The sequence below is a fragment of the Tarenaya hassleriana genome, unplaced genomic scaffold (genome assembly GCF_000463585.1).
Source record: "Tarenaya hassleriana unplaced genomic scaffold, ASM46358v1 Cleome14, whole genome shotgun sequence".
NCBI lineage: Eukaryota > Viridiplantae > Streptophyta > Magnoliopsida > Brassicales > Cleomaceae > Tarenaya > Tarenaya hassleriana.
Genome location: NW_010964598.1, coordinates 2,829,676 through 2,850,832, shown reverse-complemented (window position 1 = coordinate 2,850,832; position 21,157 = coordinate 2,829,676). Strand labels below are relative to the sequence as shown.

Here is a 21,157-nt window from a genome sequence, read left to right as displayed (position 1 = left end):
TGAGTCGTTGAGGGAAAGGAACCGGAGGCGGACGTGGTGGCGGTGGAATGTATACGTCGTGTTCTTCATCACCCGAGATCTCTGTCGATTTTTCAGCCGAGATGGGGTCAGGAAAAGATGCAGGAACAGAGTTAGAGCACTGACCTTTTTCTGTAGATGTGATGACAGGGTTAGCGAGCTCTTTGCCACTGCGTAAGGACACATCGTTACAGTGCTCTCGGGGGTTTGCTTCCGGGTTCCCGGGAAGTGATCCCTGAGGTCGCGAAGGAACAGAGGCACCGAGTTGCGCTATCTGATTATCAACTAGCTTGAGATGGGCATCGGTCTTCTGCTGATGTTCTCGCATCTCGGTGCGAATGGCTTCTTGACCCTGCATAAGTTGTGCAAGCATAGATTTGATGTTAGGGTCAGGACTTACCTGTGATTGAGATGGAGGTGGGCCGAAGTTCTGCTGAGACTGACGGGGAGCGCGGTAATGTTGAGGGGTTGGATTCTGATGCTGGTAGGCATTTCGGGGTTGAGATTGATTTCCTTGAGAGGAGCCCGGGATAGATGAACCACCGAAATTGTTGTGCTGTACATTTAGAGCGTTGGAGGAGTTCTTGTATGAGAAATTTGGGTGATTCCTCCAACCTGGGTTGTATGTGTTCGAGTACGGATTGTTGGCGACGTAGCTGACATCCTCATGCACATCAGTGATTTGATGGGCGTTTTCTACCTGCATTCTAAGTTTGGCAAGCTCTGCACGTAAAGCATGTATTTCAGATGGACTTTCCTTACCTGTACGGTTGTCTTTAAAGCCAATATTTCGGACGAATTCGTGGGAAGGAGCACACTCGTTAGCCATCTTGGTGATTTTGTTGTTCGATGAAGTCAAAAGACTTCTCATTGAGGTTTCCTCCACAGGCAACCCGAATGAGGACTCGAGTATCTTCCTTTAGACCCTGCAAGAAAGTGGAGATAAGGTACCTCTTGTCTAAACCTGATGAGGGCAGAGGCGCTGATATCCAAGAAAACGATCCCAAGTCTCGCGCAAAGATTCATCAGGTTCCTACATAAAAGAGTTGATCTGTTGTTTCGTGAGCTGGGTTTTGCTAGCAGGAAAGAATCGCTGCATGAACTTCTCTTGCATCTGATCCCAAGAGAAAATGGAATATGGTGGCAGTGTGTAGAGCCATTCTAATGCAGCGTCCATTAGAGAGAATGGAAAAGTCATCAGCATAAGTGACTCATCGGTGACTCCTTGAACCGTCTTCACAGATTGACATAGCAGTTTGAATCGAGTCAGATGGAGAATTGGATCTTCATTAGGTCTACCCCAAATGCCGACGAGCTGAGCATACTGATGAATGCCGGCTGAAATTCAAATTTATTGCGGTCGATATCGGGCCGGTGAATGCATGAGAGTTGTTGAGTGTACTTCGGTTGAAGATACGCCCCGTAAGTATCATTATCGTTCTCGGCAGCTAAAGCACGTTCCTCCATCTTCTTCTGTTGTTTCTTCTTCTTTCGAATGCGTTTGACGGATTTCTCGATTTCTGGATCAAAAGGGACTAGGTTGTCAAGCCCAGATCTAGCTCCTGATCATACACCGGAAAAACCTACACACCAGAAAAAATAGGACAACAAACTAGAATAGATCAGGAACGAGATAAAAGTAACGAGAGAGGATCTAGATTCAAAGGAATCTCTATCCTAACGCTAAACTATTCCTCGGCAACGGCGCCAAAAACTTGATAACGCAAATCTAGGTGTGTAAATAAGCTCAAGTAATAAAAACCTAGATACATCGAATACCGCAAGGATACGGATCAACTGTAGTACCAGGGTCGAACACAGGGAATAGCTAACACTAAGAACAAGACTCGACTAAGAATTAGAGTAGGAAATGACAGATGAAATATGTGAATATCAAAAATAAATCAATAAACGAACTAAGTAAATTCAGATAACTAAACCACCGTAGCTTCGGGATAACCTTAACGCGCAGGGATTGTTTCTAATGATGGAGAATCTACAAATATCGAACTCTAATCGGGGATCTCAAGTTCTAATATCAGATTTGGCTCTCTCAAGTCCTAAATCCACTATCCAATAATTTAACCTATCGATCTCTCAACCTAATAGATTAAAATATCAAATGCATTAACGATCACTATCACAGTTCCTAAACCGATTAACATATCTCTCAATAGATTTAACCAATTCATTTAATGAATTCGTTTCGAACCTAATTCCAACTCTCGTTGTCAATCAGAATCTAAAATCAATCAATCAACTGGCCAAGAAGATCAAAAGCAATAAACTCAATTCAGTTAAACCGCCGAGTATCGATAACGTAGTCTCGGAAAATAAAAACCAAACAAATCCCTACAAGGTTAAATCCCTAGCTACAGTGAAACGACTACTCGCAACCCATAACAACAAACGAGTTCAAATCAATAAGAATAAAAATAGAAACAGATAAAGAAGACTCGTAGCGATCTCTCGACGACGATTCTTCAATCTCTGCTCCCGGGAAACTCCGTCTTGATTCTCTCTCGAGTTTTTTGGCTTCTACTGTGATCTCTCGATGATTTCTGAAGCCCAAGACGTCCTCTATTTATTTCTTTGGCGGCTAGGCTTCTTCTCATTCTGAAAACGGAAGTTCGGATGCAAAAATAGGAAGTTTTCTCGAAATGTAACACGGCCGTGTTGAGGTAGAACACGGCCCGTGTCAATAGTCTGATCAAAACTTATGCGCTTCTGCACGGGTTGGACACGGGCGAGTTGCGTCTCTACACGGCCGTGTTTGACTCGACACGGTCCGTGTCAATTGTCTGTAAGAATATCTTCGTTTCCTTGCCTTTGCACGGCCGTGTTTAAACTCGACACGGCCGTGTTCCAATGCAACTCGAGCTGGAAATGCCTTAGTCGTTCTGTTCCGGTCCAATATGCTCCGAAGTCCTTGATTATGTTCCTCTGACGTCCATAATGCATCCATTACCTGTTCAATCACCAGAGAAAGCAAAAGAAGCAAAACTCAGTGCTAAAATGATCCTAAATATCTAACAATGCACAAAACTGATGCGAAAGTGCTACACAATGGGCTTTGAAATAGATGAGAAAATCATGTTATCATTCCGCAATCTATATTTTCCACTCCTTTTGCTCTCTTTTATGCATGAATACCTGTTTTAATACCAAAGAAAGCAATCAAGCAATATCGAGACCAAATGTGTTCTAGAATACCTATAAATGTGCAAAACCGAGTAAAATGCACTAGACATCCTATACCAAAATATCACCAAAATACATGTTATCAGTATGAACGTGTTTTTGATGTTAAGTTAATTTTGGTTTGAATTTTGAATTAAGTTTGTGTCAGGATTTTTTTAACGTAGAGTTAGCTGATTCATATTATTTGAATATTTTCACAAAGTTGTTGGAGCAACCGTCACTAAAAAAAAATAGAGCATTTCGAACGACCAGATCCATTAGAGAAAAAATATGACAATCCAAACCCTAAACCCTGAAACTAAAATCCTAAACCCTATTTTTTATCAGGTCACTCATCCAAATCAAGTACACTGCTTCACCCGAGTTATTTTTCTACTGAAATTATAAAATAAGCAAATCATATCATAAGGTTCATTCACATCGTTGATTGGTATATTAATATCGTATGATATGATTGTCGATATGGAGGATTCACGCACAGATAAGCATGTGGTTATACATATATACATACATGCGGGATATAACATGATTTCGGCTCTTTAAGTACTTATAAAGTAATGTCTAAAAGATTTTATATATAAACCAAAACAAGAAACGTAAAATGTTCGTCTTATAATTAAAAAATAATATTTCGTCCGTCTTGTTTTGTTTATTTTTCCCAAAATATTTAGTCCAAGAAGGGGAAATTTAAATTTGTACTATGCTGTTAAAGTCAATTTATAAAAAACAACATTATTTTAGTAATTAAAATTGGAAACAATATACTTTTAAAATGAGAAATGTTGAAAAATTAAACCATTTACACGCTAAAAATTGTAAGCTTAATAAATCGTTTATTTTGTTGATAACTTTTGTAACTTATCCAAAAAAGAATAGCATTCTGGATTTTCACTGCTTATAATTCTCACATAAATGGAATGGACGTATGTCTTTACATCAAGAAAAATAACGTACGTACCGTTACTTCTATGCAATATGTTCTTTTGTTGTACGACTTTGCTGCTGCATGGCAGACAACAATAAAATAACTATTCTTTATCATGTAGTTAGTGTACTATATATGCAAATCGTGGGCACTTCGGTTCGGGAATTTAGTTCCGATCCGATTCGAATCGAATGGAATAACATTCGGTTCTAATTTGGTATATTTTTTTTATAAAACCGAATAAACCGTTTCCAAACTGAACCACACAAATACCGAATCGAATCTGACAAATATCGAACCAATATATATCCGAGTAAATATTAGGGTTTGGTACTTATTTAATATTCATATAACGCTACGTACCATTTCGAACTGAATCGACACTAAAACCGAACCATTTAACATTCGGCTCTAATTTGGTATAATTTTTATAAAATTGAAAATATCATTTCCGAACCAAATTGCTTGAATACCAAACCAAAAACGGAAACGTCCATAGTTAATAAGCCTGACGTATTTGCTCCGCTTATAACTGTGTCTTGAATTGTTGTTCTCTTGTTTTGACGGAGTTATGTCTGTAGTTTTATATTTTTAGTGACATTTATAACTAATCTGCTTCTAATTTAGGGGGTTAATGAATTTGCAAATCGATTTTGCTTTCTTTCTTTGTTTGTTTTTGTTTTTGCTGATTGTCATGCGTTCTTTACTGTGCACAACGCACGCACGCATGCATGCATGAAGTCAGTTAATGATTCCAAGGATAGCACTCGCCGTGCTTATGGAGCCTGCATGGGCCGTCCTCCTTGATGGACCATTCGCACGTGCTGCATATCTCCTCGTCCCTCGAGGCAACGTATATGTCGAACCATTTGAACTGGTCCCTCCATCGAAACCCGCAGAAGAAACGAGTCGTCCTCCAGAAATTAGGTCTGAAACTGAAGACGTACTCCTGTGTGTACGGCACCACGTGAGCTCCCAGATCGTCCTCGTCCGATTTGCAGTGGACCGTCAGAGTCGCGCCTTTGTCGATGAAGTTGGAGATGGACACGTGCGTGTCTGAAAGGGGACCGCCGCCGCCACGACCTTCGCAATAACTAACAACGATGAAGAAGACAATGGCCACCGCCAGCGTTCTTGTCAGATTTCCCATTGTTGACGAAAATTATGTCTTTTGCTTTTCTCAGACCTCGAAGCCCTTATTTATACTTTCTAGCATTTTGGTTTCAGTTTGGTTTGTCTTCGGCAGGGTTATTTTTTTTATATTAAATTCGGTTCTATTTAAATTAGTTTTAAAATCATTTTTTATTGATAAAAATACAGTATTGTTTTTAGTTTTTTTTATATTAAACCCGAGTTCACTTTTTCGTTTTTTATAAAAATTATTTCTTTTTATTTTTATGTTCGATTCCATTAGGATACCGATTAAATTAGTATTATTGGAGTTGAATAGGTGGGTTTACCGTTTTTTTTTTTGGGTTGACGGAGAAAAAGGAGACTTAAATGAAAAACATTTAACCCTATTCATTGACCGCTAATTAATATCATTTAAGTTAAAGGAAAACCGTAATTAAATAAAGTTATTTATAACGGTTTTAAACACCAATTACAATATACACACGTTTAGAATCATGTATGCCAAGGATCATATATGATATTTGTTTCAAAACATTTGTTGGATATATATATCAGTTTCAAATATTGTTATTGTTATTGTTATATATAATATTTAGATATGTTATAGCAACGTAAAAGGAATTATATCTGAATCAATCGACAATTATAAAAATTTTAATATCAGAACACAAACCAAACTCAACTAATAATAAATGGCGAGTGTACCATAATTTCAAAAACCATGGCGAAGTTTTATTTGGGGAAAAGTATCAGAATTATTTGATTTCATCCGAAATTCGAAAAAGTATATTTTAAATAAAATTGTCCGAAATCAACCAAATTTATTATCTGAAATATATTTTTTTAATAATGAAAAAATATTATATGTTCAACTTGAAAACCGCTTTTACAAACACTCTTTTCGTTTTACCAATTCACATAGTTACGTAATTTACTGAACTACAAGTTACAACGGTGCCATTAAAAAAATTTGTGGTTACATTTTATTTCAAATTAAAATATTCTATAGAACTTATAGATTTCCACCTTATCCATTCAAAGTCAGACAAAAAAAAAATTAACTCCATTAATTGAAAAGGATAATCAGGGTTTTTGTCTTCTTGCTCTTTATATTTATAATCCAACATTCTAAAAGCAGATGGAGCACAAAAGTTTGACTATAAGCAAACAAGGGAAAAATATTCATTATATTCCTGTATGCAATTTTCGTTTCGCATACGCCTTATATTATTTAATCTGTACATCGAATTTCGTTTTGTTTCAAATTTTATTCCAATTTAGTTAGATTTTTTTTTGAACAACAATTATTGAAACATTGTATTCTTTTTTTTTTATATATATTTTCCATGTCTTATACAATTGATAAATTTGATTTAAAAAAATGATATACAATTTATAATTAATCATATTATTATTTAATACAATTGTTATTTTATTCTACTTATTTACATTCAATTTTATATAACTAAACCAAAATACCCACCTAACAAAAACAAAAAACCTATAACATCTACAAAGATGTAAAAAAGGCTAAATCGATACAATAAAATATTGGGTATTGGGACCGTTATTAAATGAGGTTTTTGATAAATAAATAATTGTTTTGGAAAAATGTTAAAGAAATAAACCCCTTTGTTAAATAAAAATAAACAGTGAAAAGACCAAAGTGGGTCAGAGAAGACAATACGTTTCGATTCAGGCGAGTCCATGTGCTCACATGTCTCCTCCTCTTCCTCCTCCCTGCTTTTTTTTTCTCCACCTTTTCTTTTTTGTGCTTTGATTAGCTGTGGAAAAAAAAAAACTTTCAACTCCTCAGGTCAACAAGATCAAGAAGGGTATGAACATAGAGAAGAAGAAGATCCAAAGCGAATAGGGAAGAAAAATGAAGGAAGGAAGTGATGGGTTTGTTCGAGCAGATCAGATCGATCTGAAGAGCTTAGACGAGCAGCTTGAGAGACATTTGACGAGGGCTTTGACTCTGGAGAAGAACAGGAAGAAAGATGAAGACGACGGCGTCACCGTCGCCGGAGCCGCCGCATCCTCCGGTGGATTAGCTCTCAACGGCGGCGGAGGACAGCTGAGGGATCAAGAAGGGTATGAACATAGAGAAGAAGAAGATCCAAAGCGAATAGGGAAGAAAAATGAAGGAAGGAAGTGATGGGTTTGTTCGAGCAGATCAGATCGATCTGAAGAGCTTAGACGAGCAGCTTGAGAGACATTTGACGAGGGCTTTGACTCTGGAGAAGAACAGGAAGAAAGATGAAGACGACGGCGTCACCGTCGCCGGAGCCGCCGCATCCTCCGGTGGATTAGCTCTCAACGGCGGCGGAGTACAGCTGAGGAGGCAGAGACACGAGTGGGAAATCGACCCTTCAAAGCTCATCATCAAAGGGGTCATCGCACGTGGCACATTTGGGACCGTCCATCGCGGAATCTACGACGGCCATGACGTCGCCGGTCAGTTAACGACCCTTTTTTATTTGTGTTCTTGCAATTGTTTTTTGTAGTAACAGTGGAGTTTTTCTAATCGGCACCTCATTTTTGATTGAACTGTTGTTCTGTGAGATTCTTTGAAAATCCCATGTTTCCAGAGGAACAAAAACAGCATTAGTATTTCTTCCATTTTCATAATTACTTGTATGTCGGGCTTTGATTTTTGCTCGACAGCAAGACCAAAGGAATATCCGGACAAACTCTAAGACTGTGTCTGTACTATTCTTCTTGTAATTCAGGGAAGTTTTCAAGTTGTCTTCATTTCAGAAGACCCGATTTTTGCTTTCTTTTTCGTGTATTTCCTGGTTTTTCTCTCTTGTGAAATCTGCCCGGTTCGTTAAGTTTCCAAAGATTAAAACTTGTCAAGTCAGGAGCCTTGTCAAGCAATTCCATAATTGAACCTTATTGCGTTTCGCCTTAATTCCGTGTTCTGGTTTCCGTTAAGATGCCAAGATTTCACAGATTTTGACTGCCCTTTTCTATCTTTAGTTTTGTGGTGAGTCTGGTGACAATGTGAGCATATATGGTGTGTGTTAACTCCGTGAAGCCAACAGGGGTCGTGACTGGTTTTTAGTCGGTTAAAGGACCTACTTGGATAGTTCTGCTCCGAACTTTCATGTGATTCCAGCTGTTGTTGTCTGCTCTATCAATTTAACCACATGAAACTGCTGTCTTCATGAGGCTATGTAGCAAAGTGATATTCATTGGGGCTTTTTTTTTTTTTTTTTTCTTGTTTACGTGCAGTGAAGTTGCTTGATTGGGGTGAAGAAGGTCACAGGACAGATGCTGAGATCTCGTCTCTGAGGGCAGCTTTTGCACAGGAAGTTGCAGTGTGGCATAAACTCCATCACCCTAATGTTACTAAGGTCCTTTTATATTTACTTCTACGTTAACTCGTTCCATTCATTTTGATGGAATTTTCATATTCAAAGTTCAAACTGAAATTTGCAATACCCTTAAGCATTGATCATGGGCAGGTCACACACGAGCTTATTCCATTTTTGTGCTTTGTAGAGATCTCTTTGTTTCAGACAGGCCTTTTGTCATGTTCAATGCAGTGTTACACTGTCTTGTCTCCCCCAATGTTTAGCAATGTGATAGGTTGCTACTGATATCAGGCGAAAGTCCCAGTCGCCTCTTCTTTTTTTTTTAATGGTGGAAATATATTTTCCATATCTGACAAGTGTTACTTGTTTGCTCCTGTACAAGAACGTGTATCAGATACCGAGCCGTTGATGTAAATCGTATTCCTCATATACCATTGTGCAGTTCATAGGGGCTACAATGGGTGCGACAGGCCTACAGCTACAAACCGAGAGTGGTCCAATAGCAATGCCAAACAACATTTGTTGTGTTGTGGTGGAATATCTTCAGGGCGGTGCGTTAAAATCATATCTCATAAAGAACCGGAGAAGAAAATTGGCGTTTACAGTCGTCATTCAGCTCGCTCTTGATCTCGCTAGAGGGTACTTACTTTTTATCGTTCCTCTGACTTGAAAAATCAGGAAAAGGCCGTTGCTTAATTGTGCACGCTGCAGGTTGAGTTACCTTCATTCACAGAAGATTGTTCACCGAGATGTAAAGACAGAGAACATGTTGTTGGACAAGACACGCACTGTCAAAATAGCCGATTTCGGAGTTGCAAGAGTTGAGGCGTCTAATCCCAATGACATGACAGGAGAAACTGGGACACTTGGCTATATGGCTCCCGAGGTACCGTTTCATTTTCTTCCCTCATATTTCATTTCAAAGATTTTAGTTTCCGTACCGCAAGATCATGAGTGAAGCTATATTATGCTAATGGAAACGCCACCATGTATAGACTTGAAAACATTTACCTGATGTGGAGTGGCTGCGGTGGTAGTTGATCTTCTGCAATTGTATAATGCTTGGATTAACCTTCTTTCCTCTCTGTTTTTTCGGATTTCTAAGAAAACTTTCTGAATTCATGAGCCTTTCCTGACATGAACTCGCAAACATGATTTTGTTATAATCGGAGCATCTTAAACTATCTGCTGCGTATAAACGAAATGACTTTGATACAGGTTCTCAACGGAAACCCGTATAATAGAAAATGCGACGTGTACAGTTTTGGCATATGCTTATGGGAGATATATTGTTGTGACATGCCATACCCTGATCTCACTTTCGCCGAGGTGACTTCAGCTGTTGTCCGTCAGGTATATATATGTATATATCCTTGGCTCTGTTTCTACTGCTTCCTCTCGCCGTTCTCATATTTTATGTTGTCACTAAAGCAACGCGAAGAATACATGTTTCCGTTTCTCGCACGTTATCCACGATGATGTTCGAGTAGCATAGAGTTCTGGTGAAGCTCAGTTGTGGCCCTGTCCCTGTTTCATCTGACTGTAAATACCTTTCTTTCTTGCACAACTATGACCTTTCTTTCCCACCTTTGAATGTTCTGTAGCCGAACCCGTCAATGGTATTTAGTATTTACTCACCAGTTTCCGTCAATAAGATGACATGTTTGCTGTGAGAAATGCAGAACCTGAGACCGGAGATACCGAGATGTTGCCCGAGCTCGCTCGCTGCAGTCATGAAGCGATGCTGGGACGCGAATCCAGACAAGAGGCCGGAGATGGACGAGGCTGTCTCGATGCTCGAGGGCATCGACACAACAAAGGGAGGCGGGATGATCCCTCTTGATCAGCAGCAGGGTTGCTTATGCTTCCGCAGGAAACGCGGTCCTTAAACGAAACCAACAATCCGTCATTACTCAAAGACAGACCCCGAAACTCTAAAAGTCTCGTTATTGTTGTTTGGTATCCTCATGAAGTCATGTAATGTATAAGCCAATGGTGGTTCAAATGGAGGGGGGGAAGGGGAAACGATGATGTAAAGCTTTGTTGGACTTTTCATTATTCTTTTAACTTTCCCTTTTCTTTTATTTTTTTATTGTAGAAAAGCAATTAAGCATGGGCCCACGTACGGCCCAAGACAAAAAAATCACTAGCTCGGGGCCCACATCCTTTAAAAAAAAAATCTGCCGTACCATAATATCTGTTCAATTTCGGTGGTTAGATATTTTTTTTATGTCGTGGGTTTTAATTTGAAGTCATTTTATTTTTCTTTGATAAATTACGGTAGTTCATTTTATTTTTTTTAATTTTAAAAGGTTTATTATATCTATTTACTTGTCAATTCCAAGTCTGTTCGGGATTAATCTTTTAGTAAAAAAAAATAAGTTTTAAAATTTTTGCCTGTTATCTTTATAACATTTTCCTTAAATTTGATTTTTTAAGCAATCATTCCATTAAATTTTAATTGGAATCGGATAAGGTTTACCATTATATGTTTGGATCTGGATACGAACCGAAATGGCCACTCGGGTCGAAACCGTCCACTTAACTCCTCGCTAACTTGCACGTGCCGGTATCCGCCCATTATATATAAACGGAGCAGCAGCAAGAGAAAACCAGCGGCCGATAGATGAGAAACGAGGATCGGGGCACGACCCGACCCCCCCTCCTCCTCCCCCGTCGGCGTCGCCTGGTGGCATAGGATCCGACACGAGGACCGGTGGTGGACCCGAGCGATTCTGAAGCTCCGAGAGTGGTCGGAGATCGTCGCCGGACCTCGGTGGAAGACCTTCATCCGCCGATTCAACCGGAGCAACCACCTCCATGGCGGCGGGGATCGAGATCGGCACGGAAACGGGCAGTTTCAGTACGATGCGTTGAGTTACGCTCTGAATTTTGACGAAGGTCCAGTGGTGGAGGATGGGGGTGTAGCCGACGAGGATCGAGCTTACGGCGGATTCAGGAGCTTCTCGACGAGGTATGCGGCGGTTCCGCCGTCGAATAAGAAGACGATCGCCGGCGGCGGAGGGCAAATGGAGGTTGGGAGATTGGTGGCGTGACGAGAAGTGCGCGTATCAGTGGCCAGCTAGCTAGATTCGCCTTTTTTTTTAAAAAGTTTTTAATTATTATTATTATTATTATTATTATGCTGTACAAATCATAATGACGGTGCGTGATATTATTGTTTAGACTATATTCTCTTATAATTGCTGCATAGAAATCTTTGGAAATATTTTATATTCTTTATTATTCGTCTTCTCGTTCTCTTTCTAATCTAGCAAAAACCATAAATTCTCAGCTCTAAACCAATCCTAAATTACAGTTTAGGACATAGGATTAATAAGAAATTTATAATTTGAAATAATAGATATACATAGCATTAATATTTTTCGTTATTATTATATTTTTCTCTCCGAAATAGCTTTCAATAAAATGAAAAAAATAAAGCAAACTCAATTTTTTTTTATGTTTTATTTCTATCAATTGACTTTGATGGTGATTTATCACCAATTCATAAATAAATTATATATATATATATAAGACAAAATTCATTTTCTGAATATATCTTATGTATTCTATTTTCTTTTATTTAATTTTGTCTCTTCGGGACATCGTTGCAAGGAGGTGTAAGATTGGTACATGTGTAAAGCCATGGGCGAGAGAATATAAGGAATATAATTTGCAAGAAATAAGTTATTTTAATTTTTGGAGGTGCCAACTGCCAAGTCTCATTTTCTGATTCAAGTTCCTATCCAAGTTGTCCGAATCCCACACGACACCGAGACGGATAAAAAAAATAGTACATTCGAAATGTATTCCTCCAAGTTTTGTTACGTAACAAAAAATATAAAAACCCCACATTGTACAATTATATCTTTAATATATATATATATATATAATATCATCAGTTTTAACTTTTCAAAAATGATTTTTATGTTTTCATAAAATGGTGATAGTGTTACATAAAAAAATGTTACATTTATAATGATTATGATGTTTACTAAATGAAAAGAATAATTTTTGAAATAAAAATGTATGGCATTGTGAAATATATTTAAAATGGCTAAAATATTTTGTGGAAAAAAGAATGAATAAAGTAAATAAAACATCGATTATATTTTTTTTATTAGAAAACCAAAAACTATAAGATAAAAATGAAAACTGCAAATTTTTTAAAAACAGATGTTATCATTTCACCAAATAATATACATCATGAACGAATTTTCTTTGTCCACCGACGAATTTCAAGGTACTCGGAACATTGATATTACAAACACCTAAAAAAAGGTTTGTATCAAAACGTGAAAATTCATTCATATATATATATATATATTTACGTCGTTCGGATTTTTTTATTGCGATCTCTTTTCCTCGTAACATTTATAATAGATAATTTTTTTATAATTCAAAAATTCATCGAGATCAATAATAATAATAATAATAATAATAATAATAATAATAATAATAATAATAATAATAATAATAATAATAATAGATATAATAATAATAATAATAATAATAATAATAATAATAGATGTGTTTCTTTTTCACCAATGCTCAAACCTCTAACCGCCATGGAAATTTCCGAAAGCTTCCCCAAAGTAAAACATTGTCATGGACAAGGGAAATTGAGAACCAACGTGGCCACTGCGAAAATGGACCGACGAGCGTTTGCTTTATGTATCACATAAAATCTAAATGAATCTTCAATTGGTTCTATATAGTGTATGGTAAACCAAAAGACCCCTTTTCCGCAGAATCAAGGATCGGCATGCCCTGCGATCTCGTCGTCCGTAGAGGCTGTTTCTCCGTCGGTCACGTCCTCCTCCTCGCTCTCTTCCTCCTCCTCGTCCGATTCCGCCGTTCCATTCTTCTTGGCATACCGTTCGCAGTACTCTGCCAAAAGAGAATCAAGACTCTATATGTTTTCAGAAATCGCCTTTGCAACAAATAAGAAACCGAGGATAGGTTTCTGATGCGTTTAGACGACCGTTCTAAGAGCAAACATAAGCAAGCGATAGAGGGGACAGGAAAACATACCTCGTACTTTCTGATCATATTGCGTTCTGTCTCTCATCATAAGCGAGGCTGCATCTCCATTGAGTGGATCGGACGGGTTTGGATAGAGCAAGAGTTGCGGAAGAAAAACCTCGAAAATGTTTAATAGATCTGCAGAAGCAAGAAGAACAAAAAATGTGTCTGCTTAATCGAATTGTAGACGGATTTCGTATACGAGTATATATATATATATATATATATATATATGTAGTGTTTGAGAGGCTCACCAAACATGGGACTCCAAGATTGATTGATTACATCCAAGCACACCGAGCCAGAACTGAAATTTATAAAATAAAATAAAAAAAAGCACGAACCACAAATATTCGTACATTCTAGAGAAATTCAAGGAGGAGGAGATGCTCACAGTTCATCCACATTTGGGTGGAATATCTTGTTAACAAACCCAATGGAAGGAGATTTGTACGGGTAAGCATCTGGGAGCTCGACGTGAATTTTCCAAACCCCTCCCTCATAAAGACCTGTAATCACCAAACAGTTCATCTTACTTCACGAATTCAAGGGACATTTTCATGATCCGGAGTTAATTTAGAAAAAGGCAATACTTTCTTTCGGACCGTGGAACTCCACATTGAACTCATTCAGGCAATCGTTGATCGTTTCAACGCTGTAATCGCTCATCATCCTGGATGTATAAGAAGGGGGAAAAACACGACAAGTTCAACATTACCGACACCAACAATCACACCTAATAAAAACTACGAAACTCTGTATCACTAGGGCCAGTGTTCCAGTGAAGTAAAAGGATCAATTCTCGAATCTAGGTAGTTTCCAAGAATACGAAAACTTACAACTTCATGACATCCATTTCTCTCCTTTTGCTGGGAGAAGACATCTTTGATCTCCACGAGAATGGAAAACTTAACCGATATAGTTCTGTCAAATCATAGACATCCAAGTGCAGATATCAGAAAATAGCTTAAATCCAAACCACATTGGCAGAAACAGTGGACTGGCAGATGGGGGTAGAAAAGATGAACAAGTGGACTGAGCAAGAGCTACAAATGATTTAAAGAAGAACCGATAGTTCCGACAAGAAAACGACATAACACCACGGAAAACTTGGAGATCATAGTCAGAAAATTTCCACCATATCTAAAGCACAATTTGTTTTTCCTCGGAGGTAGAAAAAGTAAGGGCAAACACTGATGAAGAACACACAAGGGGGGTAAATCCCGACCCAACCCACAAAGGAGCGGAAGGAATTTAGTCTGCAATAGAGACACCAAACCCGCCAATGGGTTGAAATTACGCAATCTGACGAAATGGAATCTCACTATCCTCGATGTTATTCCCGTCAAATCATGGTGACCCAGCAGAAAATTTTGATACGGAAGACGCTGGTCAATTTCGCAGGAGTATCTAATTTCACAGACTGAGGATAATCTACGACCTGGCCATATAAGCTTAAGACAAAAACCGCAGAAAGAGAAAAAACGCCCATATCGACAAACGCTGTCTGGCACCGGAGAAAGCGCTAGAAAATACAGATCATGACACAGTATTTGGAGGAATTACCTTGATGGGATCGGAGACAACCAGAGGAAATGTGATCGGAAGGAGCCGGAGAGAGAGGGGAGAGGGTAAAAGTTCTATGCGAAGGTCGACAGATTCATATGCACGTGTTGTCATGCAAATTCGGAAACGTGGAGACAAGCAGAAATGTACGAATGGTGAGATTTTCGTCGACGATAAGTAAAGGGTTCTTCCTTTTTTTATATATATATAAAAAAAAGTAGAGTTTTAATTTCGATGTAATCCATATATAATCAAACCTCAAAGATACAAAATTCAAATTCAAATCCGATATTATATTTGCGTTCTCTCTGTTTTGCTTACACTAGCAGCAATCACAAAAGTAGGATCCAACGTCTTTTAAAAAGGCCAACTTATCCATAAACAAAAAAGTTGTTCTTTTAATTTTTTTTTATAAAAAATCCATATAACTTCTCCAATTATTTAGATACAAAACATTTTAGCTGTAATTAGAGATAATCGTCACTAACCATTATTAATTTCGATTTCAACTACACAACGAACACAAAAGAAGGGCCACAGCATCCTTCGCCAACAAAATCACAGAGCGGCGTTTTCCTCTTTGATTCCTTTCACGGAGTCGCACTCGAATTATTTGGACATTTTTAGTAAGGTTGTTTTATTTTTGGAAGCCATAATTACTACAAGAATAAGAGCTTGGGGCACAAACAAAAAAGAAAACATTTACAAAAGTCTCCACCCACCACCACATACACATTAACCTCCACTCCACCCAAAGGTGCTTCAAGATAAAACCAGACCCACCAAGATTTTATCAATGCCACAAACCTGAAAACCCTTGTCCGAAGAACTTGACAGTGGAAAATGAGCGTTTTTTTTCCCCGATTGAGCAATTCTACTGCCCGCCTCTTCATTGTCGATGCATAAAAGAAGAAGAGTTTGGATGCTTCTATGGGGTCTGATTTTGAACGGTAATGTTAATGCAACTAAAAAAAGCACACCGATCTCAGAAGATGGGCAAACACCAGCAGGAGCACCATATGCCTTTTTTCCCCCCTAACTGTTAATAAGAGGATATAGAAAGACGGAAAAAAAAAGGAGATATCTACAAAGGGGGCAAAACTGATCACAGTGTAAATTTTATGGGGAAAAAAAGCACCCTGGAAACATCTCTCCCCCCCTCCCCCCCCCAAAAAAAAAAACAGAGTCTTTCACCAATAAAGTTGACAGAGGTTGAGAATTCAGAGATACTATACATTAACGAGCAAGCATCAAAATAACTCACCGCCCTTTCTCCTCTGTGGCTCAGGATGTCAGACGAAGGAGAGTTTCCCCACCCCTTATGAACTGGAAGAACAATGATGTAGAGTCAGCGAGAAGAGATTAGATGTCATGTCAGACAGAAACAGAACGCTCTGCCAGAGAACTCACCGGGTTTTACATCAATGCCATGAAGGTTGCTGCTTATATCCATCCCATCCTCCCTCGGGCTCCTTCCTCTTTACAACGCCACCGGGCATCTGAAATATCCTTGCTTGCTCCTCCATGCGGGTCTGCGTACTGGAAGCCGACAATGGCCTTGAGGGTGCACGGGAAGATGTTTCGCTTCTTCCTTCGGCATCTGGGACTGCAGGGCCAGTGTTTAGGTCTAGCTCCTGCCTCAACCATTTTCTGCTGGCACCGCCACTGTTATTGCCATCCGTGAGGTTGACAACATAAGGCCGTGGATAATTGGAGGGGACTGCAATGGCTGGACCCAACAGTTGAGAGTTAGCGGGAGGGAAAGTAAGCCGTGGTCCAGCAGATGAAGATTCCAGATAGGTAGCAGAACCGCCAGAGAAAGTAGCCGATGATAGGGGGAAACCGGCACCAAAGGAGAAGACTGGATACTGAAACGGAGAAGTAGACTGGAAGGGAACAGCTGGAGAAGAAGTCAAGACTGGCCCTCTATAAAGATCGGGACTAAAGGAGGATGAAGCAGTAGTTGAACCCAGCAATCTCGATGGCCCACTGCTTGCAACCATTGGGAAAGGCAGATCTCTATCAGGCATAACCGTGGGGGGAACAGTCGCTGAGTAACTGGCAGCGGCAAACCACGACGACAAGTTCCCCATATTGGCACCATTAACTTGCATACCGGGAAGGGATGGTTGCGAAGGCAAACTGCTTCTAGCGGCATGCTGACCGAATAAGATTGATGGTTCAAGATTTACATCCCCAATCATATGTCCATTATTCAGATCGAAGTCCCTCCGTCCGCCTGCTTCATCTGTCATACGACCACTTGATACTTGTTTGGACGGCTGAAATGTGGAATCCAACTTATGACTGTTGGTAGTGTAATTTCCTAAATCTGTGGTTTCATCAACCCTGTTCAAATCAAGATCGAGCCCACCAGCAGAGCGAGTGGAGGCAGAACCCATCTTCAGATCATGTAACGAATTATTTGTAATATCACATACTGAAGTCTGACCCGAAGTTCGGGAGGTGAAATCTTCGAGGACTCTCTCATCTGGAATGTTCAAATCGATATCAAGTGGAGGCCGACTCTGTCGTCGAGTATTAACATCCACCTGAGCAGCATTATTTGTAGCAAGAGGTCGCTCGAGAGAATTCCTCGGTTCAGCTGGGCGAAATGCACTTGTAGCTGCAGAACCCTTCCAACCATGCACACCTTTATTCCTCAACAGGTCTTCAGGTGGAACAAAGGGCCCCTTTGCAGCGGTGGCTACTGTTATTGAAGCAGGAATCGGCAAAGGAAATTGAACTGGTGTTGATATTCCTGCTCCTGTTAAGTTACCAAGATCTCCATTCCTCCCATCATCTCCACTGAAGCCTTCATTTAGATCAAACTCAACTTTTGTATCTCTGTCTGCAGCAGAAGAAGAAGAAGCGTCTCCAGCCAGAGAAGTAGACTCGTCTGCCACTTCTGCCACAGCAATGTTCGATCTAGATTCCCTCCCTTTTGCACACTGTTTTCCTCTGTCCTTAACTGTCAATGAGGAGGATACTGTCGGAGAGTGTACACCAGATTGCTGCTCATTATCTTCATTACCGTCCAAATTCTCCCCTACATGCTCAACTTTATAGTTCGTCAAATATGAAACTAAACCAGCCCCTACTTGGTTCCCACTAGAAGAAGACTCTCCTTCTATTTTCTGCCCCTTTATAGCATCATGATGACTGCCTGTCTCCATTTCATCTGCTTTCTTAGCTTTAAGCTCATCAACATTTGCAGAAACAAGACACTTGCCAGAACCAAGCCGCAAAGAGGAGTGTTCAGTTCCTCTTACTAGTTCGGAACTTGATTTTCTGATTGGCGGCTTCGGCTCATCCTGAGTACTTTTGTCGCTTTCTGAAAATGGCTGGGAGTATGGAACTTCACCCCCTACTGTAACACCTGAGTCGCCAACTCTAATATCGGCTGACAACTTCTGCTTCATATCAGAAGCGTCGTCAGCTAGGACGCCATCATCTTTTATCTCATTGGATTCTTTTATCATATCACCATCCACATGCTTATTAATGTCATTTGCACAGGACATGGCAGACGATGTTTTTTCTGCATCTCTGGACCATCCAATGCTCTCTAAGCATTGATTTACAGGTTGCTTCAGTGGGGAAGAATCCAATTTCCTGTCCGTAACAGATATAGGGTTAAAGTCGGCCTTAGTGTCAGCCTCTTTCGGACAAGCATTACCACTAACAAAGTCCTGCTTTTCATTTTCAAATTTTGCCCCATCACTGGGAAGAGTCTGAGCAAGACCATCAGAGGACAAATTCTGCTTTGAATCATTTCCCTCACATGAGTTCTCATTTGTCTGAGATGAACCATTTGGCGAAATCATATCAGACTTAGAAATCTCACCAGTTGCAACGCTAGCAAGAAGATTCATTCCAATGTCATCTCCAGCTGCCACAGGAGTATTAGCATCGGAGTACTGCACACAACTTTCAATTAATGCATTTATCGAGCTAAAAGGATTCTCATGTGATTTCTCTGGCTTCAGCTCATTCATACATTGTGGCAAACTTGCTTTCGGGACATCCGGAACACTTGCTTTTGGGACTTCAGCCATTTTCTTAGCGTCATCTACTGTCCAACATCTCTCTTCACTTGGAATAGATGTAGAACCTCCACCCTCATCAGAACCAGGAAGTTCAATTTTGGCATCATTGCTTTGCCATGATTCATCATGCACATCAGAGCTAATAATTGCTTTATGAGTACAAGTCTTTTCTTCCTTCAGGTTCTGATCAACTTGATCATTCTTCGCACAAATCACAGGAGAAGAAGTTCTGCTATTCACCACTGCAGTGTCTTCAATGGTTGCCGTAGCAGTGGTTTCGGCAGGACTGTAGCCTTGATTTGGTATCTTGACAATCAATTTATGAGCATTACCTTCAGTTGCCTGTACTTCATGGGTCTTTTCACATGTTGAATCAGACTGTGATACTTTCTCTGAAGTTGAGTTATTCTTTGACAGAGAAGAATTTCTAACCGAACCAGTTTCCCTATGACCCACTGATGAGGCAGACCCCTGAAGACCATTGACTGATCTCCGGTGTCGAGAAGAACCACCTGAGCTCTTATTCACGCTCAGTGATCCAGTGGTGGGGCATCTCGGATCATCCTTCACTGATACACCCCCTGCTTTAGCATGGTCACTCGAACAGGACTGACTATTATTGTGAGATGGACTGGAGCTACTGCTTTTCTCATCCCTTACAGACGTCGGAGGAACATCAGATCCAGAAACACCACCAGAATTTTTCTGTTGTCCTTCTTTCATGTTCATACAACCTGATGAGGGAGATAGTGCTGATCTTGTAGAGCCAGGGGATGGAGACGCAGATTTTACATTATTTTCTCCCTGGACCAGCCTAATTGAAGACGATTTAGAAGAATGAGGGTGTGATACTGAAGTCTTTGGGCTTCCATGAGAAGGTTCAGCCAGACGCCTTCCAGGCCATGAAACGCCCTGCCCAGAGCTTGACTTGGCATCCATTTCTGCTTCAACACGCTTTTTCCACGTGTCAACCAAACTCCTCGCTTTTCTCTGAATCTCAACATTCTTATGCGATCTCAAATGATTAACAGATTTTCCAATATTGCACGTTTGAAGAGCGTGGAGATTAACAGGCAACTTATCCAGAGCACGTAATAATACCAATAGAAACTCCTCAGTTGATCTATCACCATCTTTGGGGCTATTACTGTCACCCACCTTCCCTTTATGCACTTCCTGAAGCCATTCATCTAACACAGGCAGTCCTCTCAGCTGGACGAATCTGCTAAGACAATCAAACTTATCTGTTGCAGCCACTACCCCAGCAAGCATCAATCGGCTTGCCAAATCTATTTTCCTCCCACTCCTCTCAGGCAGCATGAGCTGGACTAACTTCTCCACCCCATCTGAATCCACGAGGCCCCCCTTTTCTGTAATCTTTACAATCTCAGATCTTAATGTACTCTCCAATTTACTATAAACAGAATCAGCATCTTCAACCCTCGCAGCACGTTCCCGTTTTACAGGTTCAAAACCTTGATCAGCACGTTCCCTTTTCTTTCCCTTCGCCTGGGAAGGAAAGGAAGAGCCAGTATTCTGTACACTATCAGAACTTGCCTTCAACTGTGATGTTGATGTTGGACCATTCATTGTTTTTGGTGAGCGTCCACCTTGCTGTACTGTTGCATGCATTTCGAAACGTGTCTTACACAATAGCTGATCTACTTCTTCCTGATGTTCCTACAAAGAAAAAGTTATCGTCAAAGGCAAAGCAAAAAAATGTACTGAAAATGGTATCCATTTGATAGAGCATGTATGAACTCACATCAATATAGTCTTGTTCTGTCAGCCACCATAAACACTTGTGTGTGATATCATAAACACGCCAGCACACAAACGAGCAAATCCCAGATGGCAATTCAACGCCTTTAGGAAGGAAAGTAACTTTACACAGGTGAAGTAAGGATGCAGCAGGA

At 39.9% G+C, this 21,157-nt stretch overlaps 4 protein-coding genes and 1 pseudogene across 8 annotated transcripts in view; 2 read left to right on the top strand and 3 right to left on the bottom strand.

The window, feature by feature from the left end:
* The window catches only part of LOC104808388, a 4,984-nt pseudogene extending 4,137 nt beyond the window's left edge, over positions 1 to 847 (bottom strand).
* A 6,140-nt stretch (positions 848 to 6,987) lies between these two features.
* LOC104808307 (serine/threonine-protein kinase HT1-like) lies at positions 6,988 to 10,682 on the top strand. Of its 4 annotated transcripts, none has more exons than XM_019201965.1 (7): positions 6,988 to 7,121; positions 7,381 to 7,735; positions 8,516 to 8,637; positions 9,041 to 9,237; positions 9,310 to 9,484; positions 9,817 to 9,951; positions 10,281 to 10,682. In XM_019201965.1, the coding sequence occupies exons 2-7, from the start codon at positions 7,420 to 7,422 to the stop codon at positions 10,485 to 10,487; spliced, it is 1,152 nt and encodes a 383-aa protein (XP_019057510.1). In that variant the 5' UTR covers positions 6,988 to 7,121; positions 7,381 to 7,419; the 3' UTR covers positions 10,488 to 10,682. The 4 variants fall into 4 exon arrangements, with proteins under 4 accessions (XP_019057510.1, XP_010532277.1, XP_010532275.1 ...); XM_010533975.2 differs by having other exon boundaries at positions 6,988 to 7,136; positions 7,396 to 7,735; XM_010533973.2 differs by having other exon boundaries at positions 6,988 to 7,318; positions 7,578 to 7,735.
* A 28-nt stretch (positions 10,683 to 10,710) lies between these two features.
* LOC104808387 lies at positions 10,711 to 11,827 on the top strand. Its single transcript, XM_010534062.1, has 2 exons — positions 10,711 to 10,720; positions 11,230 to 11,827. The coding sequence occupies exons 1-2, from the start codon at positions 10,711 to 10,713 to the stop codon at positions 11,652 to 11,654; spliced, it is 435 nt and encodes a 144-aa protein (XP_010532364.1). The 3' UTR covers positions 11,655 to 11,827.
* A 1,349-nt stretch (positions 11,828 to 13,176) lies between these two features.
* Positions 13,177 to 15,376, bottom strand: LOC104808306 (ubiquitin-conjugating enzyme E2-23 kDa-like). Of its 2 annotated transcripts, none has more exons than XM_010533970.1 (7): positions 15,193 to 15,376; positions 14,466 to 14,550; positions 14,220 to 14,299; positions 14,021 to 14,135; positions 13,881 to 13,933; positions 13,636 to 13,764; positions 13,177 to 13,491 (listed from the first exon to the last, which is right to left on the bottom strand). In XM_010533970.1, exons 2-7 carry the CDS (start codon positions 14,507 to 14,509, stop codon positions 13,355 to 13,357), a joined length of 558 nt encoding a protein of 185 aa, XP_010532272.1. In that variant the 5' UTR covers positions 14,510 to 14,550; positions 15,193 to 15,376; the 3' UTR covers positions 13,177 to 13,354. The 2 variants fall into 2 exon arrangements, with proteins under 2 accessions (XP_010532272.1, XP_010532273.1); XM_010533971.2 differs by lacking the exon at positions 15,193 to 15,376 and adding an exon at positions 14,765 to 15,157.
* Positions 15,377 to 15,860: 484 nt separating this feature from the next.
* Positions 15,861 to 21,157, bottom strand: part of LOC104808305 — a 7,404-nt gene continuing 2,107 nt past the window's right edge. Inside the window, exons 3-5 of the mRNA XM_010533969.2 lie at positions 21,007 to 21,157; positions 16,603 to 20,921; positions 15,861 to 16,518 (exon numbers count right to left, since the gene is read on the bottom strand). Coding sequence (XP_010532271.1) covers positions 16,614 to 20,921; positions 21,007 to 21,157 — 4,459 coding nt within the window. The 3' untranslated portion in view covers positions 15,861 to 16,518; positions 16,603 to 16,613. The remainder of the gene's footprint in view (positions 16,519 to 16,602; positions 20,922 to 21,006) is intronic.